The sequence below is a fragment of the Zootermopsis nevadensis genome, unplaced genomic scaffold, assembly GCF_977971745.1.
Source record: "Zootermopsis nevadensis isolate Lab colony 2312 unplaced genomic scaffold, Znev_1.0 Znev_ptg000028l, whole genome shotgun sequence".
Classification (NCBI taxonomy): Eukaryota; Metazoa; Arthropoda; class Insecta; order Blattodea; family Termopsidae; genus Zootermopsis; species Zootermopsis nevadensis.
In genome coordinates this window covers 2,863,060-2,890,381 of record NW_028259160.1, presented here as the reverse complement: position 1 = coordinate 2,890,381, position 27,322 = coordinate 2,863,060, and the positions used below count along the sequence as shown (strand labels likewise).

At 35.5% G+C, this 27,322-nt stretch overlaps 3 protein-coding genes across 8 annotated transcripts; 2 read left to right on the top strand and 1 right to left on the bottom strand.

The window, feature by feature from the left end:
- Positions 1-556: 556 nt before the first annotated feature.
- On the top strand, positions 557-12,919 carry Apt1 (Acyl-protein thioesterase 1). Its single transcript, XM_022079345.2, has 7 exons — positions 557-852; positions 1,117-1,148; positions 1,304-1,369; positions 1,653-1,700; positions 2,945-3,191; positions 3,816-3,980; positions 4,977-12,919. The coding sequence occupies exons 1-7, from the start codon at positions 802-804 to the stop codon at positions 5,025-5,027; spliced, it is 660 nt and encodes a 219-aa protein (XP_021935037.2). The 5' UTR covers positions 557-801; the 3' UTR covers positions 5,028-12,919.
- A 1,506-nt stretch (positions 12,920-14,425) lies between these two features.
- On the bottom strand, positions 14,426-22,463 carry Pop1 (POP1 ribonuclease P/MRP subunit). 4 transcript variants are annotated; one of them, XM_022079340.2, is made up of 8 exons: positions 22,081-22,463; positions 20,908-21,071; positions 20,429-20,547; positions 19,586-19,828; positions 17,612-18,593; positions 16,650-16,943; positions 16,287-16,500; positions 14,426-15,458 (listed from the first exon to the last, which is right to left on the bottom strand). In XM_022079340.2, exons 2-8 carry the CDS (start codon positions 21,044-21,046, stop codon positions 14,513-14,515), a joined length of 2,937 nt encoding a protein of 978 aa, XP_021935032.1. In that variant the 5' UTR covers positions 21,047-21,071; positions 22,081-22,463; the 3' UTR covers positions 14,426-14,512. The 4 variants fall into 4 exon arrangements, with proteins under 4 accessions (XP_021935032.1, XP_087213929.1, XP_021935033.1 ...); XM_087357803.1 differs by having other exon boundaries at positions 22,129-22,463; XM_022079341.2 differs by having other exon boundaries at positions 22,166-22,463.
- A 617-nt stretch (positions 22,464-23,080) lies between these two features.
- Positions 23,081-26,347, top strand: UK114 (reactive intermediate imine deaminase A homolog UK114). 3 transcript variants are annotated; one of them, XM_022079349.2, is made up of 5 exons: positions 23,081-23,294; positions 23,825-23,985; positions 24,440-24,508; positions 24,724-24,779; positions 25,075-25,928. In XM_022079349.2, the coding sequence occupies exons 1-5, from the start codon at positions 23,227-23,229 to the stop codon at positions 25,093-25,095; spliced, it is 375 nt and encodes a 124-aa protein (XP_021935041.1). In that variant the 5' UTR covers positions 23,081-23,226; the 3' UTR covers positions 25,096-25,928. The 3 variants fall into 3 exon arrangements, with proteins under 3 accessions (XP_021935041.1, XP_021935040.1, XP_021935042.1); XM_022079348.2 differs by having other exon boundaries at positions 23,083-23,294; positions 25,829-26,347; XM_022079350.2 differs by lacking the exon at positions 23,081-23,294 and adding an exon at positions 23,393-23,709 and having other exon boundaries at positions 25,829-26,347.
- The last annotated feature ends 975 nt before the right edge of the window (positions 26,348-27,322 follow it).

The following is a 27,322-nucleotide window of genomic DNA, read 5'->3' as shown; positions in this document are numbered from 1 at the left end:
TTCTGATATTGTATAGAAAGCCTGGGAAAACTATGAAACCAAAACAATCCATACTTTGCCTTAAGGTTAGGGACATTTTATACAACTCCCAGCAATAGCAAATCCTGGTCTATAAGTCAAGCAGTGTTGAAATGTAACATCATTAAATTTCCCCAACAATCGCACCAAAGTTCCAATGTATTTTAATGATAACAATGGTATTATGGTGCTGTTGTGTTATGTAGCAAAATATTTAATATTCCTCTAATTTTACTGGTCTGATGGGGTAGCAATTATTGTACTTACAGTTACACTCTATTGATAGTTGCGTGCCATCTGTCAACGATAGAGTGAAGTACGGTCGCAATTCTCTGCAGTACCAATAGTGCAAACAGAAGTTACCCTAGTTACTTTCTTTTTTACAATATGTATAATGTAGGCCATGGTCAGTGTGGAGACGAGAAATTGACACTCCAAATATATTATTGCTCATATAATTTTTACCTTGTATCTTTGTTATTACGTCTTGTACATACATTAAACCATTAAAAGAATTTAAATTATAAACTCTTCATGCAGTTAATTATTCTTTTATTAACACAATGTTACATTATTGTGAATCATAATATTAAGTAAAATGTGTATCTGTAAATTCGCCATATGACAGACTGAAGGTGGTAAAGGTTGTCGGCTAGAGATTAGAAAGAGAACTGTCGGAAAATAAGAGCGGTGATAAAAATTAAAATAAATTTGTGTCTGTTTCAACAACAGGATTTCAGTCCCTTGAAACATCAACCTTGAATTTAACAAACTCGTGATACAATGGCTGGTAGTCCAGTTGTTATAGCTGCAACAGCAAAGCATACTGCAACAGTAAGCGAAATTCTTTCCTCTTCATTTACTCTCGACGTGTAGATCAATGTATTGACATTGCAGTGCCGTTATTATTTGTTTGTACTGTTTGTACTTCAAACAATTATTTAACATGTAAGACACGCCAATGTAGTCAGTGCTTAATAATTTTACGGTTGATATTTTTTGTACTCTTCCTGCTTACTTATTTATCAATTTGTTTAAAATTAATTTGTTTGGAATACAGATTTGCTTAATAACATACTGTACTTTTTCGTATTTTAGCTTATTTTCCTTCATGGACTTGGTGATACAGGGTAAGTTTAAAACATCTCTCTTCTCCATGATTGCAGTGCATTGGTTTTATATATATATATTTGTGTGTGTGTGTGTGTGTGCGCGTGTGCTTTCTAGTGCATCTCATTTACTGAAGTTAAATTCTGCAAGGGTATGTTGTGATTTCGTTTTTCAGTCATGGCTGGGCAAGTGCTATGGGGGCCATCAGACCATCCCACGTGAAAGTTATTTGTCCTACAGCGTAAGTTTTAATTTATTTGATATATCATTAGAAATATAAAAACATGTGTATGTGAATAATGAATATCATTATCAGTAGTAGGTACCTACATAAACCAGTTTCTGTTCCATTCCAAGCTTTATGAATTGGTATATATTGAATAAAATGTCCATGGACTGGGTTAAATGTTATCATCTATGATATGTCAGAACAAAATTAACAAGGTTTTTGTGTTAATTTCTATTGAAAGTATCATTATTGTTACATAGAAATGGTGATGTTCTTTATTTATATATCTTTTCAGGCCCACAATGCCAGTGACATTGAATGCAGGATTTAGAATGCCATCGTGGTAAGGAAATGTTTTTTTATAAAATTTTCATAACAATTGTCTTTTGTCTCCAATTAATATCTTTTATAAGGATGTCAGCAGTTGTGTCCAGAGGCCGTGTATTTTGGGGGGAAAGAGAAAATGGTAGAAATGTTTAAGCTAAATTGTAAATGGTTTTATGAAATTAAATAACTATGATTCCAAAGTATTTTACTTCTAACAACACATTTAATTCAGCTTCACTAAACACTTGTCCTTCAAATAAAATTGCACATGTATTTCTGTAAAGCACTGATTTATTTTAGTAAGTATATTATGCATATTCTCAACCTTGCAGAGAACCTGTTAAAATTGCCCTGTCTATATGCATGTCAATTCTGGATAATAGTCAAACATATTTTAATTACATTTTATATTGTGGATGTTTTGCTACAATTTTTCCACACATTTCCAGTTTTATTAAGATTGGATGACAATAACAGGGACTTTGCATGAAGGTGTACATGCCTGTTTGCATGTGAAAATGACTGAATGAGGAATTCCCAGCTGAAACATTTCAATACGGGAGGTTCTTGTAATACTCTTAAAGGTCAAATATTAGCAAATCCACCAGAAATATGCTGTACATACATTTACTGTCTTGTTTAGCTGTACTAATGCCTGCATGGATCACAGAAAGATAAAGACACTTGGTTCATTATGTTTCCAAACGATGACAGAAGCAGTCTATTTAGTTTCAACATTGTGTAATGGTCTCTTACGCACCATGTCTGGATTACCAGCAGAGGATCTAAGTGATAAATTTGTAAAGTTGGGGCTCCTACAGCATTGGAGGGACAAGGATTTTGTGTAAATAGGATATAGTAAAGAGACCTGGGCAAAGTGGGCAGAATTTGATATCAGTGACTAATGAAACATCAGAGTTAAGTGTCTTAAACATGGTATGGAGACAGATCATAAACATACCCACAGATGATGCATGAAACATTTTTTTTTAATCTTTTAGGTTATGTGTGACAAATTCAGATAGTACTAGTTTGTTAGTTCAACATATCCGAAATGAGGATGTACTGAATATTTATTTAAATGTCTAAGACTCCATGGCAAACTGACACTCAGGTTTGTGATCTCCTGTACCAATCAATATGTTTTATTATGTCCATTCTCTCTTTCATCCTGGATAAGAGTTTAGGAGTAATAAAGCAATTTTGTTCCCATTCATCCCTGTAACAACAGATAAACATACTTTTTTCCTCTCTCTCCAGGTTTGATCTGCGTACACTGGATGCAAATGGGCCAGAGGATGAGGAAGGGATCCGTCGAGCGACAGAACTCGTCCATACAATGATTGAACAAGAGATAAAGGGTGGAATTGCCTCAAATCGCATTGTGATCGGAGGGTTCTCACAAGGAGGGGCTCTAGCACTATATTCTGCTCTACTGTTTCCCAAACCTTTGGCAGGAGTGATAGCTTTATCATGTTGGTTACCTTTACATAAGAATTTTCCAGCAGTAAGTATATACTAAAGATTAAACCATGGTGAAAATAGTTTATGTTATTGTATGCACTGGTATTACCAGAATCATGAAGTTGGACTTCATTACGTTTAATGACTGATGTCAGATTAGTGTGAAAATGCTTCAGTACATCACATTTACATTTAAAAAACACAACAGGTCTGCCCTTGCTTTGTATAAAAATGTCATTGTAATTTTGCACAAACCATGGAATTGTTTTGAAAGTTTGGTAGTGCAATACCCACTTGGTATCATGTACACTGGTCTCATTTTATTTAGCAGTAGTTTCAGTTGTTGCAATGGAAATACACATTACAGTGTCTACCTGGTTACTGATAATTTTATTTCCCTAAACTGGCGAAGTACAACTTGGAAGCAGTGTATAAAATGTATTATATTATTTTGGTAGCAAAAGCATTGTCTGCCAATAGACAGATTGTGTCACAGAACTCTTTAGGTGGTTGTTTTGAACACAGTTTGAGAAACACTGATCTAGATGGTTGTCAGTGCTTTGGGGGAACCCATAATCTCCATCTTCAGAATAGAGTGTTACACTCTGAATAGTTTCTGCAGATTAAAAGCAGTGATTATTATTTATTATAGTGTTTGTTGTTACAGGCTGCAATTGGCAATGTAGACATTCCATATATTCAGTGCCATGGAGACTGTGACCCTGTTGTACCATACAAATGGGGACAGATGACTGCATCCCTTATGAAACAGTTTTTAAAAGAAACTGAATTTAAAACATACAGAGGAATGATGCACTCATCATCTGATGAAGTGAGTTTTTAAAGAATTTTTTGTTAAGTCATACTTGACCAGCTGTACGAAACAAAGTCCTTCGGATGTTGATGGTCATTTAGATGACAAAATTTCCTCCTGCCTTTTATGATATATGTAAGTTCAGTACCATGTTGACATCCTGCCACTGGACCAAACATCCAGTTCATAGCCCTATGCAATATTTCGTAACATGATAGTTTCTTGTGGTGAGAGACTGTTAGACCTTTGACCTTTGTTTGATGTCTGCAACTATGTGTTCAACATATTTGCAAGTGTCCTCCATATCCTAAGGATGTCTTCTCCATCCATAACCTGAGGACGTGCCATCATGTGGTGACAAGCAATCCATGTGTAGTCATATCTTTACTGCAATTGGCAAAAGGACTGTTAAAACAATGATTTCTATATATTGTTCAGGGCTTTGAAACATGATTTGGCTCTTTTAGTGCCTGTTGGCACTGGAGAAACCATGTAGATGGTTTCAAAATTTATTATAGCTCTGGCTACTGATGGTAATTTCACACATTTTGTAGTGACAAGACTGATTCTGTTTGAAAGTAACTGGGAAGGAATCTAGAGTTTACACTGCTGCAGCGAGTAGGGCTCCAGAAATAGTATTTAAATATACTAATCACATAAGACAACTCACTCTCCAATTTACTAGACATATTTTTTATACAACTCTGCTAACTCACCTGTGTGGTGAGTGGCTGCTGTATTTCTTGAGCCCTGCGAGCAAAGAAGTTTGTAATGGTACTCTGACAAGGAGGTCAAAATAAATTAATTGACTCATCACCCTGAAACATCAGTAATTTCTACCGGACTACATGGCGCAACAGCCCAGAAGTCTTCACTACTAACGTTAAAGATCACCATTGGAAATTATCCTGAGTCTGTTTTGTTTACATCACATCCTCACAACCCATCTTCCTAAGTATGTGTTGTAATATTTTTTACAGAAACTGTTAATTAAGTTTACTTTTTATTTTCCAGGAAATGCGAGATCTAAAGAATTTCCTCAACATAGTTATTCCACGAGTATAAATGAGAGTAGTATCTGAAGCTGCAAGTTGTTAACATGGAATGGTAGACTGACAGATGCTACTGGCATGGTGGCAGATGTCAGGATGTCTGGTATCACTTTTTTTTAACAGCTCATCTATAAGACTCAAGAATTCCTGTCCGTTATTTATTGATAACAGAAAAGCAGGCCTTTTTATCCTCCCAACCCTTTGTTCCTATGTCACAAATTACCAGTCTTTAAATGTTATGTCATCTCACAAACCGAACCAAGTATAATAATGAAATGAATACAAATTTTTAAAAAATGCAGTGAATAAACATTTGTATAATAATAAAATCATACAATAAAAATGATGTATGAAATATATAGTATATAGGATATATATTTTTCTTCCAAAGAAAGCGTAGGTGAGAGTTACCATTTGGCACCACACACATGTAAAGACAGAAAAACGTTGGGCTAGTCTAGTTTTGTTCAGAAGTTGCCTTTGCATTAATTAGATGTATAAAACAATTCTGAGTGAATTTGTACAAAATCATAACAGCAGTTTATACAAATGGCAGTACATCTGAATATAGTCAGTCCTTTTTGTTGTGGAGAGTTAGTGCTATATGTTACACCTTTTGTATCAGCACATTGAATAATAATTTGTTCTTCCATATTTACATTTTGTAGCATTGCTTTGATATTAGTCGTAAAGCAGGTGGTGGTTTTTTAAAAGAAATTAATATGTCGTGAAAAATGTGTTTCACATGGTTTTCAAAAGTACTTGCAGGTTTTAAAACTAACTCTTCCATTATTATAGAGCTGTGGGTACTTGAAACAAGTTGACAATATGCAGTATAAGGTTTTGATGATTAAAAACCAAGAGCAGTAGAGATAATTCAGGGGTGGAAAATTGGTCTTGCTGGCAGGACTTCTTTGCTCTTGAGGGTGTTTACTTTGTGCAGTTTTCATGCATCTAGTCAGTAGTTTGTTTTTGTTCCTTAAACCTATGAGAATATTTCATTAAACATCAAACCATAGTACATCTTTATGACTTTAACCTTGTCATTTGTTTTAACACATACATGATGGGCATGCAGTTTTATATTTCTGTGGTTCTCACAAATAGAATGTAGGAACACAAGAAACTTATTTTTACAACACACCAGATTTTAAAGCTTGCAGTTGATCTATTTTTTCTTAATTTTAATCAGTAGCTGATGGATGTTATTTTTGGTAGTTTTATAAACAAACAATTATCTTAATAAGTTAGACAAGAACTACCACAAAATGCTATTTGAAATTCAATGAAGAATGATTTTTTTATATCTTCATCATTCTACCTCTACCTCTTTCCTCTTCTTTATCCCTTTCATACCTTTACTTCCTTCCATATCCTTTTCCCACCCTTTTCAACAAGATATGAGCCTTAACATTGTTTTAACAGTTACCAACATTAGAAGTACCTCTAAATGCTGTCTAATGATTGCAGCATTTGTAAAATGAACATTTTTCATCATTACTGATAACAGTGTTACGTGGTATGTTATTTGAACATTTCCCCCAAAGTCCACACCCATCTCTTTGAGCATAACTAAACCAGCTGGATTTTGCAACATTCAGATTAAAATTAAGAACATTTAAAAATGACAGAAGAGTTTCTCTTCCTTTCTGAGCAAATTTCTCTACACAATGAAAGCAGTCTTGATAAATTTCAAGGTAAAAGTGGCAGTAGCATCCAGGGACTCTGGAAATGCATACAGAGAATTCAGTTGCTGATCATTTGATGAAAGTACATATCATGCATACTGAAGAGCTAGGTGTTCTTTCGTCTTTCCTTCTATCCATGGTGCATTCCAGAACTAAGTACTGTTTTGCTATATTACTGAAAACAGAGAATATAAACCTTGTTCACATTTTAGCATATTTTCCCTCCCTTTATACATACTTGACATGTGTGAACCCAAATTAAGAAACATTTCAGAAATCTACTTTAGTGGTGTTTTTTTTCTAGCTGGTAGATTTCTTTCTCCAGTGCAGTTATTGGTTTTGTTGATAGTCTGTCCCTCAGAGAATCTTTCATCTCCAGGAACAGCTAGAAGTCAGACAGAATTAAGTGAGATGAGCTGGGTTGGTGCAAGACCACCTTGGCTCCTTTCTTCAATAAAAAATAAAATGTGTATTAAGTAGGAAGTTTCAGAACCACAAACACATCAGTGATGAAGATTTCTGTCTTCTGGGTTATTGCGCTGTGTAGTCTGGTCGATGTTAACCAACGTTTCAGAGGTCATACTGCCTCCGTCATCAGGGCGATGAATATATATGAATATGAATATTCATCGCCCTGATGACGGAGGCAGTATGACCTCTGAAACGTTGGTTAACATCGACCAGACTACACAGCGCAATAACCCAGAAGACAGAAATCTTCATATTCACCGCTGTGAGAACCTCAAGTCTTACACATCAGTGATTGTCTCACAGTTCAGGCAAACTGAGACTTGCACTGGGAACAGTAAAAATATAGAGGTAGTCTGTGGCCAATTTGTAATCTGGTTATAAAATGTTTAAAAAAGCAAGTGATCATATCTTGCATTTGGAATACATTGTGTAATATGTGTGAAATCATTGTCCACTTGAAGGAGCTACTCATTCAGCGAACATCTTGGGATAGAAACTTGTTTGGTATTTTTAAGGAAATTTAATAATCTTCAGTGAAATTCATGAAATGTTATACAACACAGTTCATGTAATTTTGAGACTTGACAGGCAGGGTTTAGTTCCAAGCAGGTTCAGGATTTTTTTGGTTACCACCACATCTAAAGAAGCTCTGAGTACTGCCCTTTTTCTTTGGGACTAAAGTGGCCAAAGCATGAAGCTGATCACTAACTTTCATCTAGTTCCAAATTTAAAGGTTTGTGAATCTGTTTCCATTCCCCTAATATACCATCATTGCTTCTGCTTGGGCACTGGGAAAGCTTTGCCCTTTTAGTTTAAAAATAATGAGGACACTCACCAGTATAGAGCCTTATAGCACTAACTAGTATAGGTGACTTTCATTATCCACATTTTCACATATCCACATGAATTCCACAAGGTTAGGGTGAGTCAGACTTACAGCCTGTTAGAGTTAAAGTTGCATGCCAGTTTTCATTTCCTCATTAACTCACTGCTGTGGATATTTCCTTTCAGTTAAGCATAAATCTGGTTTACAAAATAAAATAATAATTGCACTCTTCAGTCAGTCTCCCTTCTTTGTTCTCACTTGTTTGTAGTAGGGGTGCTGTTTGATATTAGAAATATTCATCAAGTCTACAATTTTCTTTGGCCACAGTATACATTCCTATATAAAAATAATTGTTTCATCTTTGTCTTGCATGTTCCTGGATTTATTCAGTCGTGAGAACACCCTTCCTAGCATTTTCTGTTGTATTTTTGTCTGCCTGAGGGGGCAGGAATGCCAGCCCATTGCAGAACCCCCAGATTGAGAAATGACAGTAGAGTATGATGGTTGGAGGTGGTGGGAAATGCACGCAAACACCCATATCCTTCATGGCATTTGAATCCATGATCCCATTGTGTACCCATTCCTAAGGTAATATGTGCATCTTAAACAGCTATGCGGAACAGTTATTTTCCAGTATGTTATATGTAAATTTCAAATGTTAGGTGTTAAAACTGTGCAGCTGTTAACATCACCAATAGTTGTACAGAACTATTAACTCATTGTTGACTACATCATCTCCAAGACATGGTCAGCCACCCTGTCAACCAGCTGTGCCATGTCTCTTGAGATGGGGACTTGCTGTCACTTATGTGTATGTAGTTGTAGGGGCAGATAAGGTGCCTTTTAAAGAAATCTTCAAGGGGTTAATAAATTAGACTTCCCCGTAAAATCCCTTTGGATGCATTTCTTGGTAACATTGATCTTTTACCTTTGTTAATTGTGATATTTCATAATCTGAGTAGAACTATTAAAATTATGAAAATTAATAATAATTTTATAACATTCCCAATTTGTATGATTTATTGGTATAAAGAAAACTATGTCTCTTCTGACATTACAGTCAAATGGCATCCCTCATTTGCATTGTACACATCTAAAAACGTATTTTTAATAGGTATGTATTGCAAATGTGTTGTGTTGTATTTCTGTTAATTGTTTTCTTAATTCTTATGAAGCACAGTTTCTTGTACTATATTTTATTAATGTATGTTTACATGAAATTGTGGCCTGTAACAACACTGTGTTCAGTTCTGTTAAGTCTTTTATTTACTTTTTCTGCTGCTGATTCTTAATTAATCAAATAATTGTGATTCATTATTTTCACTAACAACCATGCTTTTGTCTTCACTTTCACCAGCTCTGCAAAACTCAGATACATAAACAAATTTTTACTGTTGATGTTTGGTTTTAGCCATTTTTTCTCCAGGGAGTTTCCATTTATATGACTAAACAGAAGTATTATTACTGTCAGTAACATTATCCTTCAGTTATGAGCATGGCTCATAAAACTAAAGTAAACTAAACTTCCTTATTCTGAGTCTAATGAAGTGTCCGATCAGAATTAAAGCCTCCATCTAAGGATTGATATTATAACAACATGCTAGTTCGTCTTATCATATACTTCGAGGGTGATAATATATAAGTTTCAAGCGTTGATGGAATGTTAAGTTTTTGAAGTACTGAATAGGTAAGCTGCTTAAAGGCACAGTCTAGTACGTGGTGAAGTCAGCAACAGAAAATATGTATACAATTTAGTAGTCAAACCTATTAGTTTTGAACTATTAAAGAGGACCTCCTGAAAATGACCATTTTAGGTCGAAAAATATAGTGGATCTTAATAGAAAATATTGAAACTATAATCAAAAATTGTTGTGTAGGCAGACTGTCAACGTAACTGAAGTACTTTGTCCATCAGCAACTCCGTATAGACAACACTGGATTGAACCAGGTTTCTACATTGTGAATCCAGGTTTAACATTCTAAGATGGTGCATAAGCTATTTTATTGGCTGCATGATTCTCTCTCATAGCATTTCTTGGGGAGTCACCTCCAAATATTCTTCAGTCAAAAGTATTTTAATCTGCATGGGCAACCAGTCCTTGATCATGATGATGATAAATGCAGACATCCATGTCCTCAGTAGGACTAACATCTGAGATACTTTAAAAGCCAAAATTATAAACACCACACTTTAATGGCCATGCCCATTGCAGCCACTTCTGTACTTTCTAAACTGATATTTAATGTGTTACATAATGTATCACTTCGGCTGTACAGTGGTTATGCATTTTATGTAGCAGAATAAAACTGTCAGAGGAGAGGATTTCATGTACCATGCCACTTATCAAAACTTTATGTCAGTTAGAAGAAAGTCTAATAATAAGGATAAAAGATGAGGTGCGATCAGTAGAAATCCATTTGAGGGCTTTTACCTATGCCATATTAGGATTACTCACAGAATATTTCAGTGTTCATATACACACATGCATACATTCAGTGTGTCTGTAAATTTATGGCACAGTTTTCTACTTTGTTATTTTGTAATGTGAATGAAAATTAAAAAGTACTGTTTAGCATATATACACAATACATAAATAACATGTATTTGTAGATTTCCTATTTCTGTGACCTTTCATTACTTAATTTTACAACTAAATGCGCAGGAAAGGTAAATAAACTAATTAAGTATTCATTACATTTGTTGTCAGAAGTGTTTCATTTGGAGTCCAAGAATGTATACAATGTGTACCATAAGTACATTATTAACAGGGTATATTTTATGAATCATTGGGAAATAAAATTTAAACTTATTGAATTCCTATCACAATAGGTACTTTTTTTACGTGAAGTATAATTGTATATGCCAGTGGTCCTCAAGGTAAAAAAATGAAGAGAAGATTATGATCATGACATTCCAAGAACAAAATAGTCTACTGCTAAATTCAGTTTCAAATTTTTTCTTACCTTGTTTGGATGTTTCCAAAACATATCAGGAGATTCAGTAAGTCCCAAGATTAGAATGAAACATGACACCTTAGTCCTGGTTACTCACTCTTTCTAATTACTTGTGGAAGTAATTGGTCAGTTGCCTTTGAGAATTGCTGGTATTTTATGTGTAAAATTGATTGATGCATTTATATATTATTATATTCAATAATTACAGTGTCACATTAAAAGGTGATAATAAACAAAGTTAATATTAGTGTCAGTCTGAAAGAACAGTGAAGTATACCAAAGTTTGTCACCCTCCTTATGTGCAACATATTTCAGGTTTATGAAAATTATTCTAGCAGTTCTGGTTGTCCACTGTTCATTGAGTCATTCTTGATATGGAGTGAGTCTTGAAGATGAGTTTCAGATCTGTCTGGTTTCATTCAGTTTACTTATTGACAGTGTATTTGCCAGTGTTCCATTCAACATAACCACACATTAGCATTCAGTCCAACATGTCTTGAACATTGGCATACAGCAGTGATGAGGCAGAAACACTGTACAGAGGTGACCTTGATTTATCCCATTAAAGCCAAAGGTGATCTAAATAATTTTTTAAGACTCAGTTCCTACTGCAAAGAAAAAATAACATATCTCCATTATAAAGATCAGTTATTTAATGCTTTTTAAGGAAATAATCAGTGTATACTCTGAGAACCATATGAAACCTGTGGTAAAAATTCACAATTAAAACAGCTGATAAATGTAGTTACCACCGGGCTTTAAAGAGTTAAACTGTATGGTGAGAAGCCCGTACTTTGTAACCAAGTGTTATATATAAATTGACTTTCAGGATTAGAATTTTATATTCTCTCTTTAAACAAAGTAGAAATTAGATAATAGTGTTACGAATAATAATGTAAGATTTCAGGTTTTCACAGCAGCAAGTATGAAGATGATTGCCTTCTGGGACGTTACACCTTGTAGTCTAGTAGAAAATGACTGGTGTTTCAGAGGTACTCACTGCTGTCATCATCACGACTCATCACCCTGATGATGAGACAGTAAGAACCTCTGAAATGTCAGTCAGTTTCTACCAGACTAATGGCACAGCATCCCAGAAGACTATCATATCATCTTCAAATAGAATGATAATTAATAAAATGTACACATTTCATTGATAATCCACACTCTGAACAGCAATGTGAAAATTCAAATTTTGGAACCCAGAAATATGTTCATATAAACTGAGCATCTTTAATAGAATATCACAATTTATCAGTACAAAGGAATTCATAATTACTTGGCTTATAAGCTTGGAAATGTTCTTTTCTGATAAAATATATTAATAGTGCTGTTTAAACAATGAAATATTGCCATAAATTTTATTCAGTAGTGCAACAGTTAAATAGCAATTTTCCTTTTCAGTGGTGTAAAAGTTAAATAGTAATTTTCCATGTCACATAAATCATGTGGTTTGTGCTTCAGTAGTCCATATAAAGCCAACATTTTGTATAAGGAATTGTTCCTTTGATTTCAATCATAGAGCAAAACAATTGAAAGGCACCAGTAGACACTGATTCTCTCTTCATAAACTAATTTCAAACGTGCTAAAATATTCCCATTTTTAAACTAAACTAGTTCTGTTACAGATGATGCCAGTTTCCATCAAAAGACTGATAAATATTTCTGTTCACATAGTGGGATTTCTGATAGTGTTCTCTATAATTCAGCCATTGTCATTTATTTAATCAAGCAGGTTAAACATTTTACATTAGAATCTAACTGAACCTTATTATAATGTCTGCAGTGTTCATTCCTAATATTACAATATAATGGCTGTGCTTGAAATTAAGTTTAAAGAAAATAGTGTATATTTTGGTCTTCTGTTTTGTGACATCATATAGTCTTTACCAATGTGAAAACCTCAGTTCTCATATTTAAAGGAAAGCTGTATTTAAGTGGTTAATAAATTGTTCTGTTTCAGTAGTACTGTGTTTCTGAGGGAGTTTTGGAGCACAAACGTTTGGATTTAACTAGTATATGCTAAACAACCACAGTCAATTAAAAATATTTCCTCTGCCTTACAGAGTATCAGAAAATATTTAGACCACTGTACAAGCTAAAATTTAAAATCCTTTAATGGGTTCATTGTTATGCATGCACATTTCTATTTTCACATATCATCACTTTTCAAAACATTTCCTACAAGCCCTGTCTTGTTACAGTCTTTCTTCCTTTGATGTAAAATACTAAATTTCATGCCCATACAAAACAGATAAAATTATGATTTTGTATATTTTCATCTTTGTAGTTTCAGGCTGATGGGCAGACAGAAAATCTGAACCCCATGTGCTGTTAATTTCGTCATGTATGTAATGTATGAATGTAATTTAGATATACTGCTGTTTTCCCAAACATTTTAACTCTGCTACATGTTTTAAGTATTTATTAGCTACCTTTATGTCATGATTTTGTTCCACATTCTTTTCAGATAGCAGGAACATATGTATAGATTTTTTTTTCAATAACTTCTAAACCAACCTCCTCCTACCATCTGAAAAGTTTCTGTGCTTCTCTTTGTGGGATTTGTGTTTTCACACAATAAATTCACATTAGCACCAGAAGCTGATGTGTCCCATTCAGTTCCAGTCTATCCTTATTTCCTTAGTCCTTCTGTGTATTCTAAAATAGTTGAAAAGCAATGGCAATAAATCATCTCTTCGTTTTTGACAATTTTAAGTAAGAAATGCATCACACAGTTGTATGATCTGGAGCTTTCACGGTGACTAAGTGTAATAAATTCTTCTCAGGCTGCCAGCCATGGCATGTCGTTGAAGGTGGATAAAACGGTGTTTTGAGAACCATCTTCATCCTCAGGGTACTGAATTCCTGTACCTTCAGTATTCTTAGGACGAAGATGAAGATGGTTCTCGAAACGTTGGTTTTTTCACCTTTCAACCACCTGACACAGCTGGTAGCCGAAGAAGAATGTATTATACATCACACAGTTATTTACCCAGATGGATTTTACTGCAGGTTTAATTTAAATACATATTATTTTGCCTATCTAGATCCATAAGTATAGGATGTAAAATATCTTTAGCCTTTAAAGACCTTGTGCCATAGTTTACACACAGTCCATCTGGCCACGCACTGCATTAGCATACCACTTAACCATTAACCATTGAAGTCCAGCCACAGCCCTGCAGTACAGGTGTTTAAATCCCCTTCTTCAGTTAACATCTAAACTGTTTACTTCAAATATTTTTCAATATGGCAAACATTTAATAAAAATAATTATTTACTCTAAGCAGTATAGTTTTATTAGATTTGAAACGGTGGATTTATATCTGCAGTAAATGAACATATATGCCACTGAGGTATGAAAAATAGCAAAGACCACATTTGGAAAATACACATACTCAAAATAGAGTGCATCTAAATAAAGTGAGTATGGTATAAGGATTTAAATTAAAGAATTTCAATTCACAATTATATAATAACACAGCAATTTTAATATAAAGATTTTCAGTACTGTACAACTGTCAGACTGATGATACACTTCCACAGTGACACAAGCTACATTGCACTTTGAATGTTAATTACTCCAAAGCGATACTGTAGATTGGTGGGATTTCTTACCAGTACCCAGGGTGTAGATAATTTATTTCCATCCCTTAACCTCCTTTGATACATTGCTACCAACTGCAAGAGAGCTGAAAGTATCACATATCCTTGACCAGCTCCCCGGGACTCTGTGAAACAGAAGTCGCCCTTGGTTATAAAACCAATGACTGTCCGACTGCATGAATCTTTTACCATTTGTGTCCGTGGCATCCAAAGAGAATGTAATTTTTCTTCATGCTTTTCTGTCAGATCTTTTGTTGGTGGAGGTTCATTTGTTTTCCTCTTGGCAACTACTGGAATGTGTTTATGATCACTTTCAACTTCAGATTCTCCATGCATTGCTGCAGCAAGATCTTCAAGCTTCCGTCTCTCTCTCACTCGCTTCCTACGTAAACGTTTTAATAACTTCTTATGTTCTGCCCGCACCTCCTTGCGTTCTGCCTGATGTTCATCTATATGGGGCTCCTCTGTTGGACCTGGATTGTGCAAGTTCTTGGATATTCTGTCTACATCCATCTCTGTTGGAAGACAGATCATGGCACAGTCTGCTGGTCTTCCTTTACCACACAAATAAATTGTTACAGGCACAAGACAACAGCTTGTACTACTTGGGAACAAGTTTGTTAACTCATGAAAGTTACGAACATTCTGAGAGGTATTTGTAATGTTCTTTGTGTTCAGACTACTGATAACAGCTTTCAGGTACTCTAACTTCTTTCTGTCTCGTAAAACAAAGAATTGTATGTTGAATGAAGAAGGCTGGTATTCTGTATTGCGAATAACAGCAACGTTTTCTGGGGTCATCTGTGACCAGTCATTGACAAGAATATCCCAAGAACAAATGAATGGACTTGTGATGCCAAGTTTGGCATAGTTTGGTCTTTTATCAGGTGGTAACCTGAAAAAAAAGAACAACATATATAGCCAATCCAACTAATTCACTGGATACAAAATGGAAATGGAGGAAGGAAAATGCCAGTGATTATAAGGGACTTACAAAATTATGGTGAAAAGAATTTCAAGGAAGGGTACTGGAATGATCAACATCTACAAAATACACAAATGGAGAACTTCAAAGAAATATAAGAGTCTGTATCACATAAGTTACAAACAAAAAAGTACAAAACTTTCTTTATTCTATGGATTTGTTGTTTTTTGGAGGGTTAATTTATTTTTGGGTATAATTTTTGTCTTTTTGGTTAAGGTTCCTCTTTTTTTGGTTCCAATTTCAACAAAGTAACCAACAAATGCTTACAAGATGTGGAAGGGGATTATGTCAATATTTCTGTAAGCAAACATTACACATTAATTAGAAATTTCAACTGCTGTGACTATATATAATTTAGTCTTTATAATTTTGAAAATTAAAGTCACAGATGCAAACTACTGCTGACAAAAGGTGACAGAAAATTAAAACAAAGGACTTACTGTGATGACTGTTGGTTACAACTCTGAACCCCTGTTGAAACTGGAGAAAACAAGTGACCTCAATATAAAAATGAGATATCTGCACCCATGCAATGTAATCACTGTCAATTTTGCACAGTAAACCAGTATCTGGTTAAGCGTTCATTTCATCGCTTAGGCACGGATAAAACAAAGTGAAAGATAATAATTACTGTACATGGAAAAATCCTATATCCAGAAATGGTTTCTTGACTCCAGAGAAAGGAATACAGATGTTTTTTAAACTATGAAGAATATTAAACATGTAAAAAAAGCTGACCTGAAATAGCGTTCAGTCAGTTGCATTCTTTGTGCCTCTGCTTCACTGTTGCCAGATACAGTATCAGGAGCAAAAGGTAATTCACGGCCTGCCTCAAATCCCAAAGACCCAGATTCTCGTAGTCCTCCTGCCCGGGCTCCACGGAACACAAGAGCCAGCCACAGAGGTAAGGCCCATCCGGCAGGCATAACAACATCCCAGCCTGAAGTGAAACCTGCCAATACAACACAAACACCTACTCACCCAGGATACCAAGATCAGGCAAAAGTCCCTAACCTTCACTGCATGAAACATTTTTGCTAAGACTACAATAATAATATTTAACAATCTTATTTGGTAACAGGATTCACATAAAGGACTTACCAAGTCTCTTTTGTACTGGATCCTGACTACCAGGTCGCTGGATGAGGAGAATGGGAACACAAGAATGTGATGAGTTGTGACAGGAGATATTTGAACTGTCTTCTCCAACACTAGCTTCAAACTCCTCCAATACAAATCCTGGTACAAGGTTGCGAGAGCGGATATCTGCCATCTCAGCCAGTGACATCATGGAGCTAGTGGCAAGGTCTCTTACGTGAGGACTCCAAATTGGACTCACGCAAGCCAATGAAGACAATGATGTGATTTGTTCTTCAGACTCCAGTCCCCATATAGCTGGGGAGAAAAGTATCAAAAGCTAGACATATCATATTATATAGAACTCAAATTACCATATTACAAATATATGTACTTTAATACCAAGATACTACCAATAATTTCACAAAAGAAATGTTTTTAATTTCAATGAAGTTTTTAAAATTCATTCCTCCTAATACTGTCATCCATACAGACTACATAATACTTAAATGGCACTTGGACAAACAAGTAATTTTTCTTCTGTTATTAAATATCAAACTTATGATTTAATGCTCTAGAAGGACCTGTGTCAATACATATTGTGTTTAACTTAAGCCATTCTTTATGAGCACCAAAGAATTTTCACTGCTTTAATCTTTTTTTAATTAGGAGTGAAGCATGACTGGAGGGGGGCAAGGATTTTTAACTCTTAATACACAGGGTTCAAATTGCAGGGAGGAGATGGAACAAAATAATGAGGTTCTCCTAAAGGTGACCAAACACATGAACAAAAATTTGTGATTTAAACCAGTTAGTATTGTTATGGCACTAAAAGGCTATGATGGAGTTCGCATGTAGTTTGAATGAGACAAAAATGTATACAAAAGTTTGACGGACATGTGGAACTAGCTCAAGATAACATTAGCTGATAGGCATTAGCATTAGTAAAGTTAAACTGTTGAGTTCTACTACCAGAGTGATCTCACCTTTCTCATCTGGCACAGCTTTTGTTCTTTTTGAAGGCAGTTGCAATCTTGGATCTTGTATTGTGAGAGCCAGCACTAAATGGGGTGGGAGCTGCGCAGGTGACACTGCTCCTTTTAGTGTCTGCCACAGTGTTTCCTGATAATGCCATGATTCCTTATGATGTGATACTCCAAAAAAATCCATTCTCCAATCCTCACTTTTCCCCATCTTGAAATTGTCAGCTGACACATTATGGGGCTGCAAACAAACTGCACTTATATCTAATGATTTCTCCCCTTCCTTGGAATTAGTTTTATTCTTCTGTGATATATTTTCTGGAATGTTGGCAGTGTGCAGTGATTCTAATAGTACAGCCTGTGAGAGAGGGCCAGTAAGCCGGAATCTGTTCAGTGTGTCTTTCAGCAAAACCATTTCTATACTGCCACTACTACTTCGATACTTTGGAGTTCTTATAAATGGAACATTCCTTGTTGCAAGCTTTGTTTTCTCCACATCCTTCTTCTCTTTCGTTTCATTAAATTTACGTTTCTTCTTAGCTGGTGATGATATGATTTCCTCTGATTTTCTCATATCTGAAGTGGAAGAATTTTCATCAGTTGTTCCATGAGAACACGACAGTTTGTTCAATTCAGTATCATTTGCATTACTAATTACAGTAAAATGGAATAACATTATTAATTCATCTAACAATTCTTGATACATTGCAGGATGCACCCAAATCCATACGATTCTAGTTTCACTCATTTGTGTATCATCAGATTTAAGTTTCTCTGTTGGTTTCCACAAAAAACTGACCCTTCCTATTGCCCCACATGGGTATGTGTTTTGATGGAACAGCATCACAGAACCTTCTCGTGTGCCATCTAAAAATGCTTTTGCTTCAAATGTCAATCCACACTCTTTACTGGTAAGCTTCTGCAGATGACCCAATAGCTGGTCAATCGGGCCATTCAACTCAATGCAGCTATAGTATGATATATCCTATAAGCAGAGGATCATCATAAAACTTGAGTTATACGACTTTATTAGTCATACATAATCAGAATGACAGGATAAAGAATTCTGACTATTAAATCTGACAAATATTACAGGGGATTTAAGGACAGGCAGCTTTGCAGGTCCTTGAGGCATTGTGGGTTATATCAACAGTCATTTTGTGCCCTGTCCAGTCAGAACAAGGTTACACTCCTCTGGGTCCTTGGTCATTATGGGATTCAGGGTAAGAAGGATGTGGATGCCTTCACTAGGGAGAGATAACGCAGTCCTTTCCTAAGTCTTAAACAATAAATTTAAACCTCATCCTGTGATGGTAGGCTCAAGGTCACGTAGTGGCTGAAGGAGAGGGACATCATATCAGATCTGAGGCAAAGCTCTTCATAGGACAGCCTTCTGCTGAACCATCTACCCAATGGCCTTGGAGAGGAAAACAATACAGAGTGGTAAAAGGATTGTTCACTGGCCACTGTAGATTAAGGTAGTACCTACATATCCTGGGCATCTCGGACAGCACCAAATGCAGAAAATGTGGACAAAAGGAGGAATCCTCCTACCACGCACACTGTCAATGCCAAGTGTTCGCTGGCACTGATTACAGATCTTCGACACTGCATGGCTAGATATGATGAAAACTGGAGTCAGGCTCTCTGAAGGGCCCTAAGAAGATTGGGAGGGAGGGGTGCGCATAATAGGGGTCTGAGTGCCTGGAGGAACTGAATTTTTCCCCTGCAGATCAATATCAATTATAAACCAGACTCTGCACGCTACTTTATACTTCCTTTAGAGGAAATGATACGTAAGAAGGATGTTACACTGCTGGAAGAAATATTTATCCATTAACTGAGTATGTAATTGTAAATGAGGCTCTAATTAGTAGACTATATAAGTAACTACCTTAATAGTACTGCAAAAAATAGGCCTTCTGGGCCCAGATAATAATTATTTTCCTGCACATGGATAACAAAGCACAATATTACCTGAAGCAAGCAGTGATTAGCTGTGGCTCGATAGCAAGCCCGAAAGCTCTTATCATTTGGGAAGTCTGCCAGTTTATAACCCCATTTCTCAGTCATATGGAATCTCTTAGCATGCCATAAATGGGTTTCCAACCAGACATATTTCTTCTGTCGACGATTGTACTCAAGAAGTAAATTTTGTGGACGACGCCTATACTTTCTGCTAGGTCTCTTCGGTTCTGGAGGTAATCCACTTTTTCTCAACTAAAGAGAAATGAAAGCAATCATTTATTATAAAATGATACATGGCAAGAAATTGGGCAATCAAATTATTCTGCATCTTATTTCTTCTTTTATTTAATGACAATGTGTCAGTTTCAGTGTTTATGTTATGCAGAATAACAAACAGGAGGAGAGGTTCCCACAGAGGTCTATATTCAATACAGAACCTTCTGGATATCACAGTGACAAAGTAATAAAACTGCCAACATTTTGTAGGAACTTGCTGCCTCCTATGACCCCAAAGAAGGAGACACCAAGTTCCTCCAAAACATTGGTAATTCTTACCATTATGACATAGTGTAACACCCAGAAGACTTTAGAATAAATCAAAGCCTGCATTAAGGTCATCCCTAGATTGGTATGGAGGAAATGAGGAAAACCACAAAATTCCCAGCCAATACATCTGTCTCCCAGTCAAGACACAAGGAATTTGTATTTTGGTGGCAGACAGGGAAAGGATGTTTGGAAAATCAGTAGTTCTTCCTATTTATTTGTAAGAAAGAAGTGGGTTTATAAAGAAATTAAACTAAAGTAGAAACATGGAAAACAACCAACCCCATGAAATTCTGTGAAAACACAAACCTGATGTATGTGTGCCTCCCTCAGTCTTCTCGGCAAGCGTTTAGAAGTGCGACTCATGACACGTCTTCTCATATGTTTTGGAAGTTTCTGGAATACCAATCCTGTCCTCTGAGGATTTTCTATACAAAGAACAAAAAACAATTTTATATTAGTGTGGCTAATTATTGCAGAACAAAAATTATAAAAGTAAAGTTGCCTCTGCTTCTGCACCATGCCATGAAGAGAGACAGATGTAAAACACATATTCTAAGACATAAACACTTGACAGACAGTGATCAGCTTACATTCTGACTAGTTTATCCAAATAGATATGAAGGAAATTGTTTCCTTGTTGTTTGTCAGAATACCAGCAACACATTCCTACAGATTAATGTGGGGTACGGGCTACGGCTGGGACTTTGCATACCAAAATATCAGCAATGGTTCTGATCCTACTCTTAATCACCTATATAATTCAATTGCTGAAATATTACACTTACCTATAGCTTGAGTTAAGGCTGCTATTTCTTGTGCTCGAGCTGATGCAAACCTCCCTACAGAAAATTCCAGGGGTAGGTTCTGGGTTCCACCAAGCAGCATGTCAAACTGTGGTTTATTTTCTGCCATGTTGTTTTCCATTATATTTTATATATTACTGTAAAACCTAAAATAAAATAAAAATGTAATCTCAAATACATTAGTTCCTGTTATTTCTGACAATCATTTGCTTGGGGTCTCAGGCACTGTTTGGGAAAGACTTCTTTTCTGGGGTACCTTCAATTCACTTTTCCTCAGTTTCTAAAACATCCAAGTATGTATAATAAAAGTTACTCCAGACACCATGATTATATTAGGTTAATATCTTATGTTAGGTGAATAAATAACCTAAAGATAAAAACATACAAAACAATAATTTTGCCTGATGTTTTGTATGGGTATGAAACATGATCTCTCACTCTCAGGGAGGAACACAGATAACAAGTGTTTGATAATAAAATGTTGAGGAGTATATTTGGGCCTGGGAGAATACAGAATGGGTTATGGAGAAAACTGCAAAAGGAATAGCTTAAAAATTAGTACTCCTCCCCCAGTATTGTCAGGGAGAATAAGTCAATTAGAATGAGATGGGTGGGGCATGTGGCACACATGGATGGAGCAAGAGGGATCACCGGGTATTGGTCAGGAAGCCTGAAGAGAAGAGATCGCTGGAGAGACGTAGACGTAGATGGGAGAATAATATCAAGCGGGATCTATGAGAGATAGGTGTTGAAGGCGATTGGATTTTGCTGGCACAGGTCAGGGTCCGGTGGAGGGCTTTGGTTAATTCGGTGATGAACCTTCAGGTTCCCTAAGCCACCTAGTTAGTTAGGTGAGTAAATTATTCCGTCATATTTAGATATTGTACCACGATAGTAATTCGATGTAGAGAATCAAAACCTATTTATTTTGCAGCTGAAATCAGTTTAACATAAAAAATGCTCCATGTATGGCAATACTACATTCTCCTAACCTCTTCTTAATTCATTCTCGCAAATGAAGTATGACAATGTGAACGGTTGTACAATATTGGCACCATTGCACATAAAAATTCCATTATTTTGACGTTCTGTAGTACATAACCAGACCTCGTACTATTAGTAACTGCGGAAGAAAGGTAATTAGCGTTCACTTGCCTAAAATTATATTACCGCACGAAATATGTTTCTATAAAGTTAGAATACATTTTAGGATGGTCAAGATGGCTAAGCCTGCAATCACCCTAGCATTCTGCAGTCAGACGTCAGGTCCTCCAATCAAATCATCTGCCGTGCACTAGCGCCTCCCTCACATAGGCCAAATAAACACACGTGTCGGCATTAGACTTTATCACGAAAAAAAAGCAACCTCGTTCCTTCATTAATGTGGAATTTATTGGCTGAATACGATTTTTAACATTAATTAATGCTTATCAGAAGCCCAACTTATAAATGTTCCCACAGCACTAATTTATTGCAAAAGAATACGATTGATTTCGTGTCGTCTGCTTGCGACTTTATACCGAGTCAAACTGAACTACATGGATCCCAACCTTCGGAATCAAAACTAAATGCCAGTATAATACAATTGTTGGACCGTAATTTTTCCCTTATGAACGCAACCCCGCCGTAAATCCTGTCGTACACGAAACCGACCTCATTGCCCTTCTAAGTTGAGTCTTTAAACTAAATATTTATAATTTGAAGTTTTCACCGCAGAGAGTATGAAGATGACTGCCTTCTGGGTTGTAACGTCCTGTAGTCTGGTGGCCCCGATGATGGAGGCAGCAAGTACCTCTGAAATATTGGCAAACATCTATCAGACTATACTGCGCCTTCGTAGTATTTGATATGATGCAATTGAAATAAATTCTTCTGTAGAGTAGGAGCAATGTGATAAAACATAATCTTTCAATGCTGGCTTAAATGTTTTTAGAGCATGATTTAAACGACTGTGACTTGTGGCATCATGTGGTCGTGAAGGTGAAGATCAAAGACATACGTCCCTCTACCGTTGATAATCACCCGTAAAACCACACGGCGTCAAAACCCAGGGTACAACCGTGGATGTCAATAGTTCAAGAATATTCATACGAGATTGCGCTATTAATCAGTGCGACCAATTTTCGGTATATTTTTAAACTTATGGGGAAGTTTTGTGATTGCCAACAACAACAGGAAATGAGCGAACTTTGAACAGGATTCCATTATAATCTGATTTAGTTTGTGTTACAAAGAGAGTACGGATTTTGTGCCTAGTGTACGTTAACGTCTTCTGTGTAGTGGAAAGCAGCTTGTGGCATCATGTTGAAAAGCGTTGTCAGGAGGATCGTCAGCACTGATTTAGCTCCTAAACCAGTCGCTCCCTATAAGTAAGTGACTTCCAGTAATTTTGTCCTTGAAAACAAGAAATGTGGGAAAGTTATTTATGGTTACATAACACAGTTTAAAGAGTTTGCCTTTTTGTAATAAAACTCAATAATGATTATTATTTCCGTGAGGTCAAATGGCTAGCCAGTTTTTGGAAGCCAGAGTTTGACCATTTTTATTTAAGTAACAAAGTTTTCTCTTTGTACTAGAAGTGTTAATTGTGATTATTTTAAAGTTTCTTCACTATTTATGACGGTTGCAAAATTTCAAAGTTTATTTCTGTTAGGTCAGTGTCTTTGAATTAATTACTACATTGCTCCTATGGTGTGGGTTATTATAGCACTTATTCATTAACACCTTTAACAGTATCAACAAGTTTAGAAACATACACATGGTACAACAATTCTGGCATTTCAGGTAAAAGCAGGGAACCACATAACATGAAATATAATCCTTTTGAGTATTCTTTTTTATGTGTTACTATTGTGAACTACTTCTGAAGCTTCCCATGCAATTACACCTTTTGTTACAGCCAAGCTGTTGTGATAGACAACACAGTGTATTTATCTGGAGTTATTGGATTGGATCCAAGTACAAACAAGTTGGTCGATGGAGATACCGTTGCACAAGCCAAGCAAGCATTTATTAACTTGAAGCACATTCTGGAAGCAGCAAATTCTAGTTATGGAAATGGTATTTTTTCATGTAAAATATCTCTTAATTAAATTAACAGGTTAGCTTAAGTGTTAATATGTGTAATGTATTTTGGAGATATGAGGTTAAAGTACTACCTCATAGCAATGTCTCATTGACGGTTGCCCTGATTATCTCCAACCAAATGCCAGGATAGTGTCATGAAGTCGCATCTGTTTCCTTCCCAGTCCTTTTCATTTTACCATACATAATCACCCTTTTATTTTATTTTACTCCTAGAAATCTGCATTTTATGTAATGACAGCAGATAACTAAATCATTAATATCAGAAGTTGCAGAGTATATTTATAAGGCTAAAGCACATTTTATATTGCAGTTTTTAATATATTATCTTACTAGTAGCTTCAGAATAGTTGTGTTTTTTCATGTATGGCCACCATGTCAAAGTAAGATATCTGTGTATCAGTTAAATATTTATTTTCTCTCTTTTCAGTTGTGAAAACCACAGTACTGTTTGCAGACATTAATGACTTTGCTACCGTGAATGATCTTTACAAACAATGTAAGTTGTCATGTTATAGTACTGGCAGTAAAACCACATAATTTGTTATTTTCATTTGTAATGTTTTCAAGAGGAAATTGTGTGTGATAATTCAGATTGGATTGAAGTGGCATACAGTAAGACCTACTTGCTGATTTTTGTTCTTGTGGTAATAAAGCCTTTGATTTTCTTCAAATTAATGAATAAGTTAAATACATTTCATATTTATATTTCAGATTTCAAGGAACCATATCCAGCAAGGACTGCTTACCAAGTAGCAAAGCTTCCATTGGTAAGTGGAGTTTTATTTTATGAGTAGATTATTCGCTTTGGCAGTGATAATCTGAACTGGGAATACATTATTATTAAACTGGATTTAAAATCTTTGTCAGAACAAGTAACCTCTCTCTTGCTTTCCCCATCTTATGGAAGAAATGTAGCAACATCACAGCCCACTATAAGAAAGCAAACATGTAAAATTTGACTTCTTATGGGTGGTACTATTGTAAGTAAAAGCTCATAAGACAATACGGTCTATTTTTAATGATGGATGCACCATAACTATCCAAATTCTTCTTCCTTTCCAGTGTAGGCTTTATGGCCTGTGACAAGCATTACATAAGAGAATCCTTTCATTTTTTGAGGGGTCAGCCCAAACATCTCTTTCCTTTTGGGTGGTATCCCAAAATAATTTTTGGTATCCTGCCAGAAATCATTCTGTGTCCATGTTCTTTCCAGTTTTAATGGTACTGTGTTATATAATCTATTATTGGTATAATGGATACTTGTGGGTTATCGGGACACATCGCTTTAAAAATAGGTTAGGTTAGGTTAATATGTGTGGATAAATGACATATACTTGAAAGTTATTATATTTTATTTCAATAAATGACAACTAACCTAACCTAACCTATTTTTAAAGCGATGTGTCCTGATAACCCACAAGTACTGTATAATGTTTAGTTGCATTTCCATAATGTCCATAAGTTCTTCATATCTTTTGTGGTCTAAAAGTGTGTAATCCAATATCATTACTTCAAATAGTCTGTGATTCACTATCATAAGTCAGTTTATCTAGCAAGAATCTTGTAAATTTCAATTATGGTATATTTTGATACTAGGTTTGGTTTATGATACCTGTTATTTTAAAAACGTTTGTGATTTTCAACCTGCTAAGTAAACATTGTGAATGTTAATTATGTTCCAAACCAACACCTCATTCCCTGCTTCTTTCCTCTGCACATTTTTCCATGGATGAAAAGTGTAACTACCAGAAAGTTACATCACTTACCAAGGTCTTTTTCGGTGTATTCATAGTCTGTTTCTGCATTTCATTTTTAGGATGCAAAAATTGAAATTGAAGCCATTGCAGTGGTTGGAGAAATGGTAGATTGAACTTGCTAACTATAAAAAACAAAGCTGTAAGGAATATGTTTTACAATGGAATCTCTCGTTGCTTATTTGTATCTGTGGAATGTGAAAGAGCATTTGAAAATATAAAGGTGTTATTTTCATTGGTTTATTTGTTAAATGTTTCTGTTGAATTATTAGTAAGAAATAGGAAATACAGAGTGCTTTATAATTAGAATTATTAAGGAATTGTGTTTTCTTACATACTAAATGTGGCATTAACTTGATTAAAATGCTAATGATTTCAGTAAGGAATATATTATTCTGTCTGTACACTCCACAAGAAACAATCTGTTCAGTGACAAAACTGTTGTTAATATTATATAAATTTCTTAAGTCATGATATGTGACATTGATGTGGATTGTTTCAATATACAAATGCTAAATTGGGTGCTTAGAATGTGGAAATGTGGATAACATGTAAACATTAAAAAGTTTATATTCATTTAATCATGATGAAAATTGCTTATTTCACCACTTTAAATTTCCCAGAAATTAATTCCTTTGACAGTATATAGCAACACTTAATGCTCTTTAAACTTTATCATATGAAAATATAGGTTTTAAACATCCATACTACAGGTCCGCTAACCAGATTTTAACTCCAGGGTTAACAATTTAGTAGTATACTCTTTTAAAAGTGTGCGCAGGCCCAGCCTGAAAGTGGGCCTAGGCCTTGTAGCACAGATGATGCAGATTTGGGCCTGGTTCAAATTATAGCAATCATACATTATGTAGAACATTTCAGGCTTTTTAGACTCCTCTTTTTTCTTTTCTCCCCCCCCCCCCCCCCCCCCACACACACACACAGAAAAAGTTGTTTAAAGTTGTGCTCATCTTATGTTCATGACACTGTTGGCTTACAGAAACAAATCCCACCAGCTTGATATTTTCTGGGATTTTCATTGCTGCCCCTCCCAGAAATAGTTTGAGGTAACACCTTACAATCTTCGCATCTGATGTGTTTGTACCATTTCTGGAACTCCAATAATATTCTCAGTTCTAAGAGTGTCATTAAATAATTCATTCGAGGATTTCTGGTATTTATGCATTAAAATAAAAAACATATCAATGATACAATAATCAGTTCAGATTTTAAATATATCAGGCTTTATTCAGGCTGGAATAAAAGGAAAATCAAGCTTAGGTGGGGTACGAGTAACACATTTTAATAAAAACTTTGTGCTTGGGCTGGGTGAAATTCTAAAATTTCAGCCTGTGCAGACCTCCATGCTCCAACACACTGCTATCTCTAACTTCATGTTTATGTCATTTTATTATCTGCCCATTAGTTAGCTCTCTTGCGTAACAAGTCAAAGTCTAATGGGAACAATTAGTCATTTATTTTCTTCCTATCTCAATGTCCACAGCACTGCTATCATTTCAAATGGAATTTAATGTTTCTGGTTCAAGTTCTTGGCTATT

Bases quoted from the DNA above. Each gene is read 5' to 3' on its own strand.
- Apt1 (XM_022079345.2), top strand. From the start codon at position 802: ATGGCTGGTAGTCCAGTTGTTATAGCTGCAACAGCAAAGCATACTGCA. The intron at 853-1,116 runs GTAAGCGAAATT...TTCGTATTTTAG, and splicing joins CAGCAAAGCATACTGCAACA to CTTATTTTCCTTCATGGACT. The intron at 1,149-1,303 runs GTAAGTTTAAAA...TTCGTTTTTCAG, and splicing joins CATGGACTTGGTGATACAGG to TCATGGCTGGGCAAGTGCTA.
- Pop1 (XM_022079340.2), bottom strand. From the start codon at position 21,046: ATGGAAAACAACATGGCAGAAAATAAACCACAGTTTGACATGCTGCTT. The intron at 20,548-20,907 runs GTAAGTGTAATA...TTCTTTGTATAG, and splicing joins AGCCTTAACTCAAGCTATAG to AAAATCCTCAGAGGACAGGA. The intron at 16,944-17,611 runs GTGAGATCACTC...TTTTCTCCCCAG, and splicing joins AGCTGTGCCAGATGAGAAAG to CTATATGGGGACTGGAGTCT.
- UK114 (XM_022079348.2), top strand. From the start codon at position 23,227: ATGTTGAAAAGCGTTGTCAGGAGGATCGTCAGCACTGATTTAGCTCCT. The intron at 24,509-24,723 runs GTAAGTTGTCAT...TTTATATTTCAG, and splicing joins GAATGATCTTTACAAACAAT to ATTTCAAGGAACCATATCCA. The intron at 24,780-25,828 runs GTAAGTGGAGTT...TTTCATTTTTAG, and splicing joins AAGTAGCAAAGCTTCCATTG to GATGCAAAAATTGAAATTGA.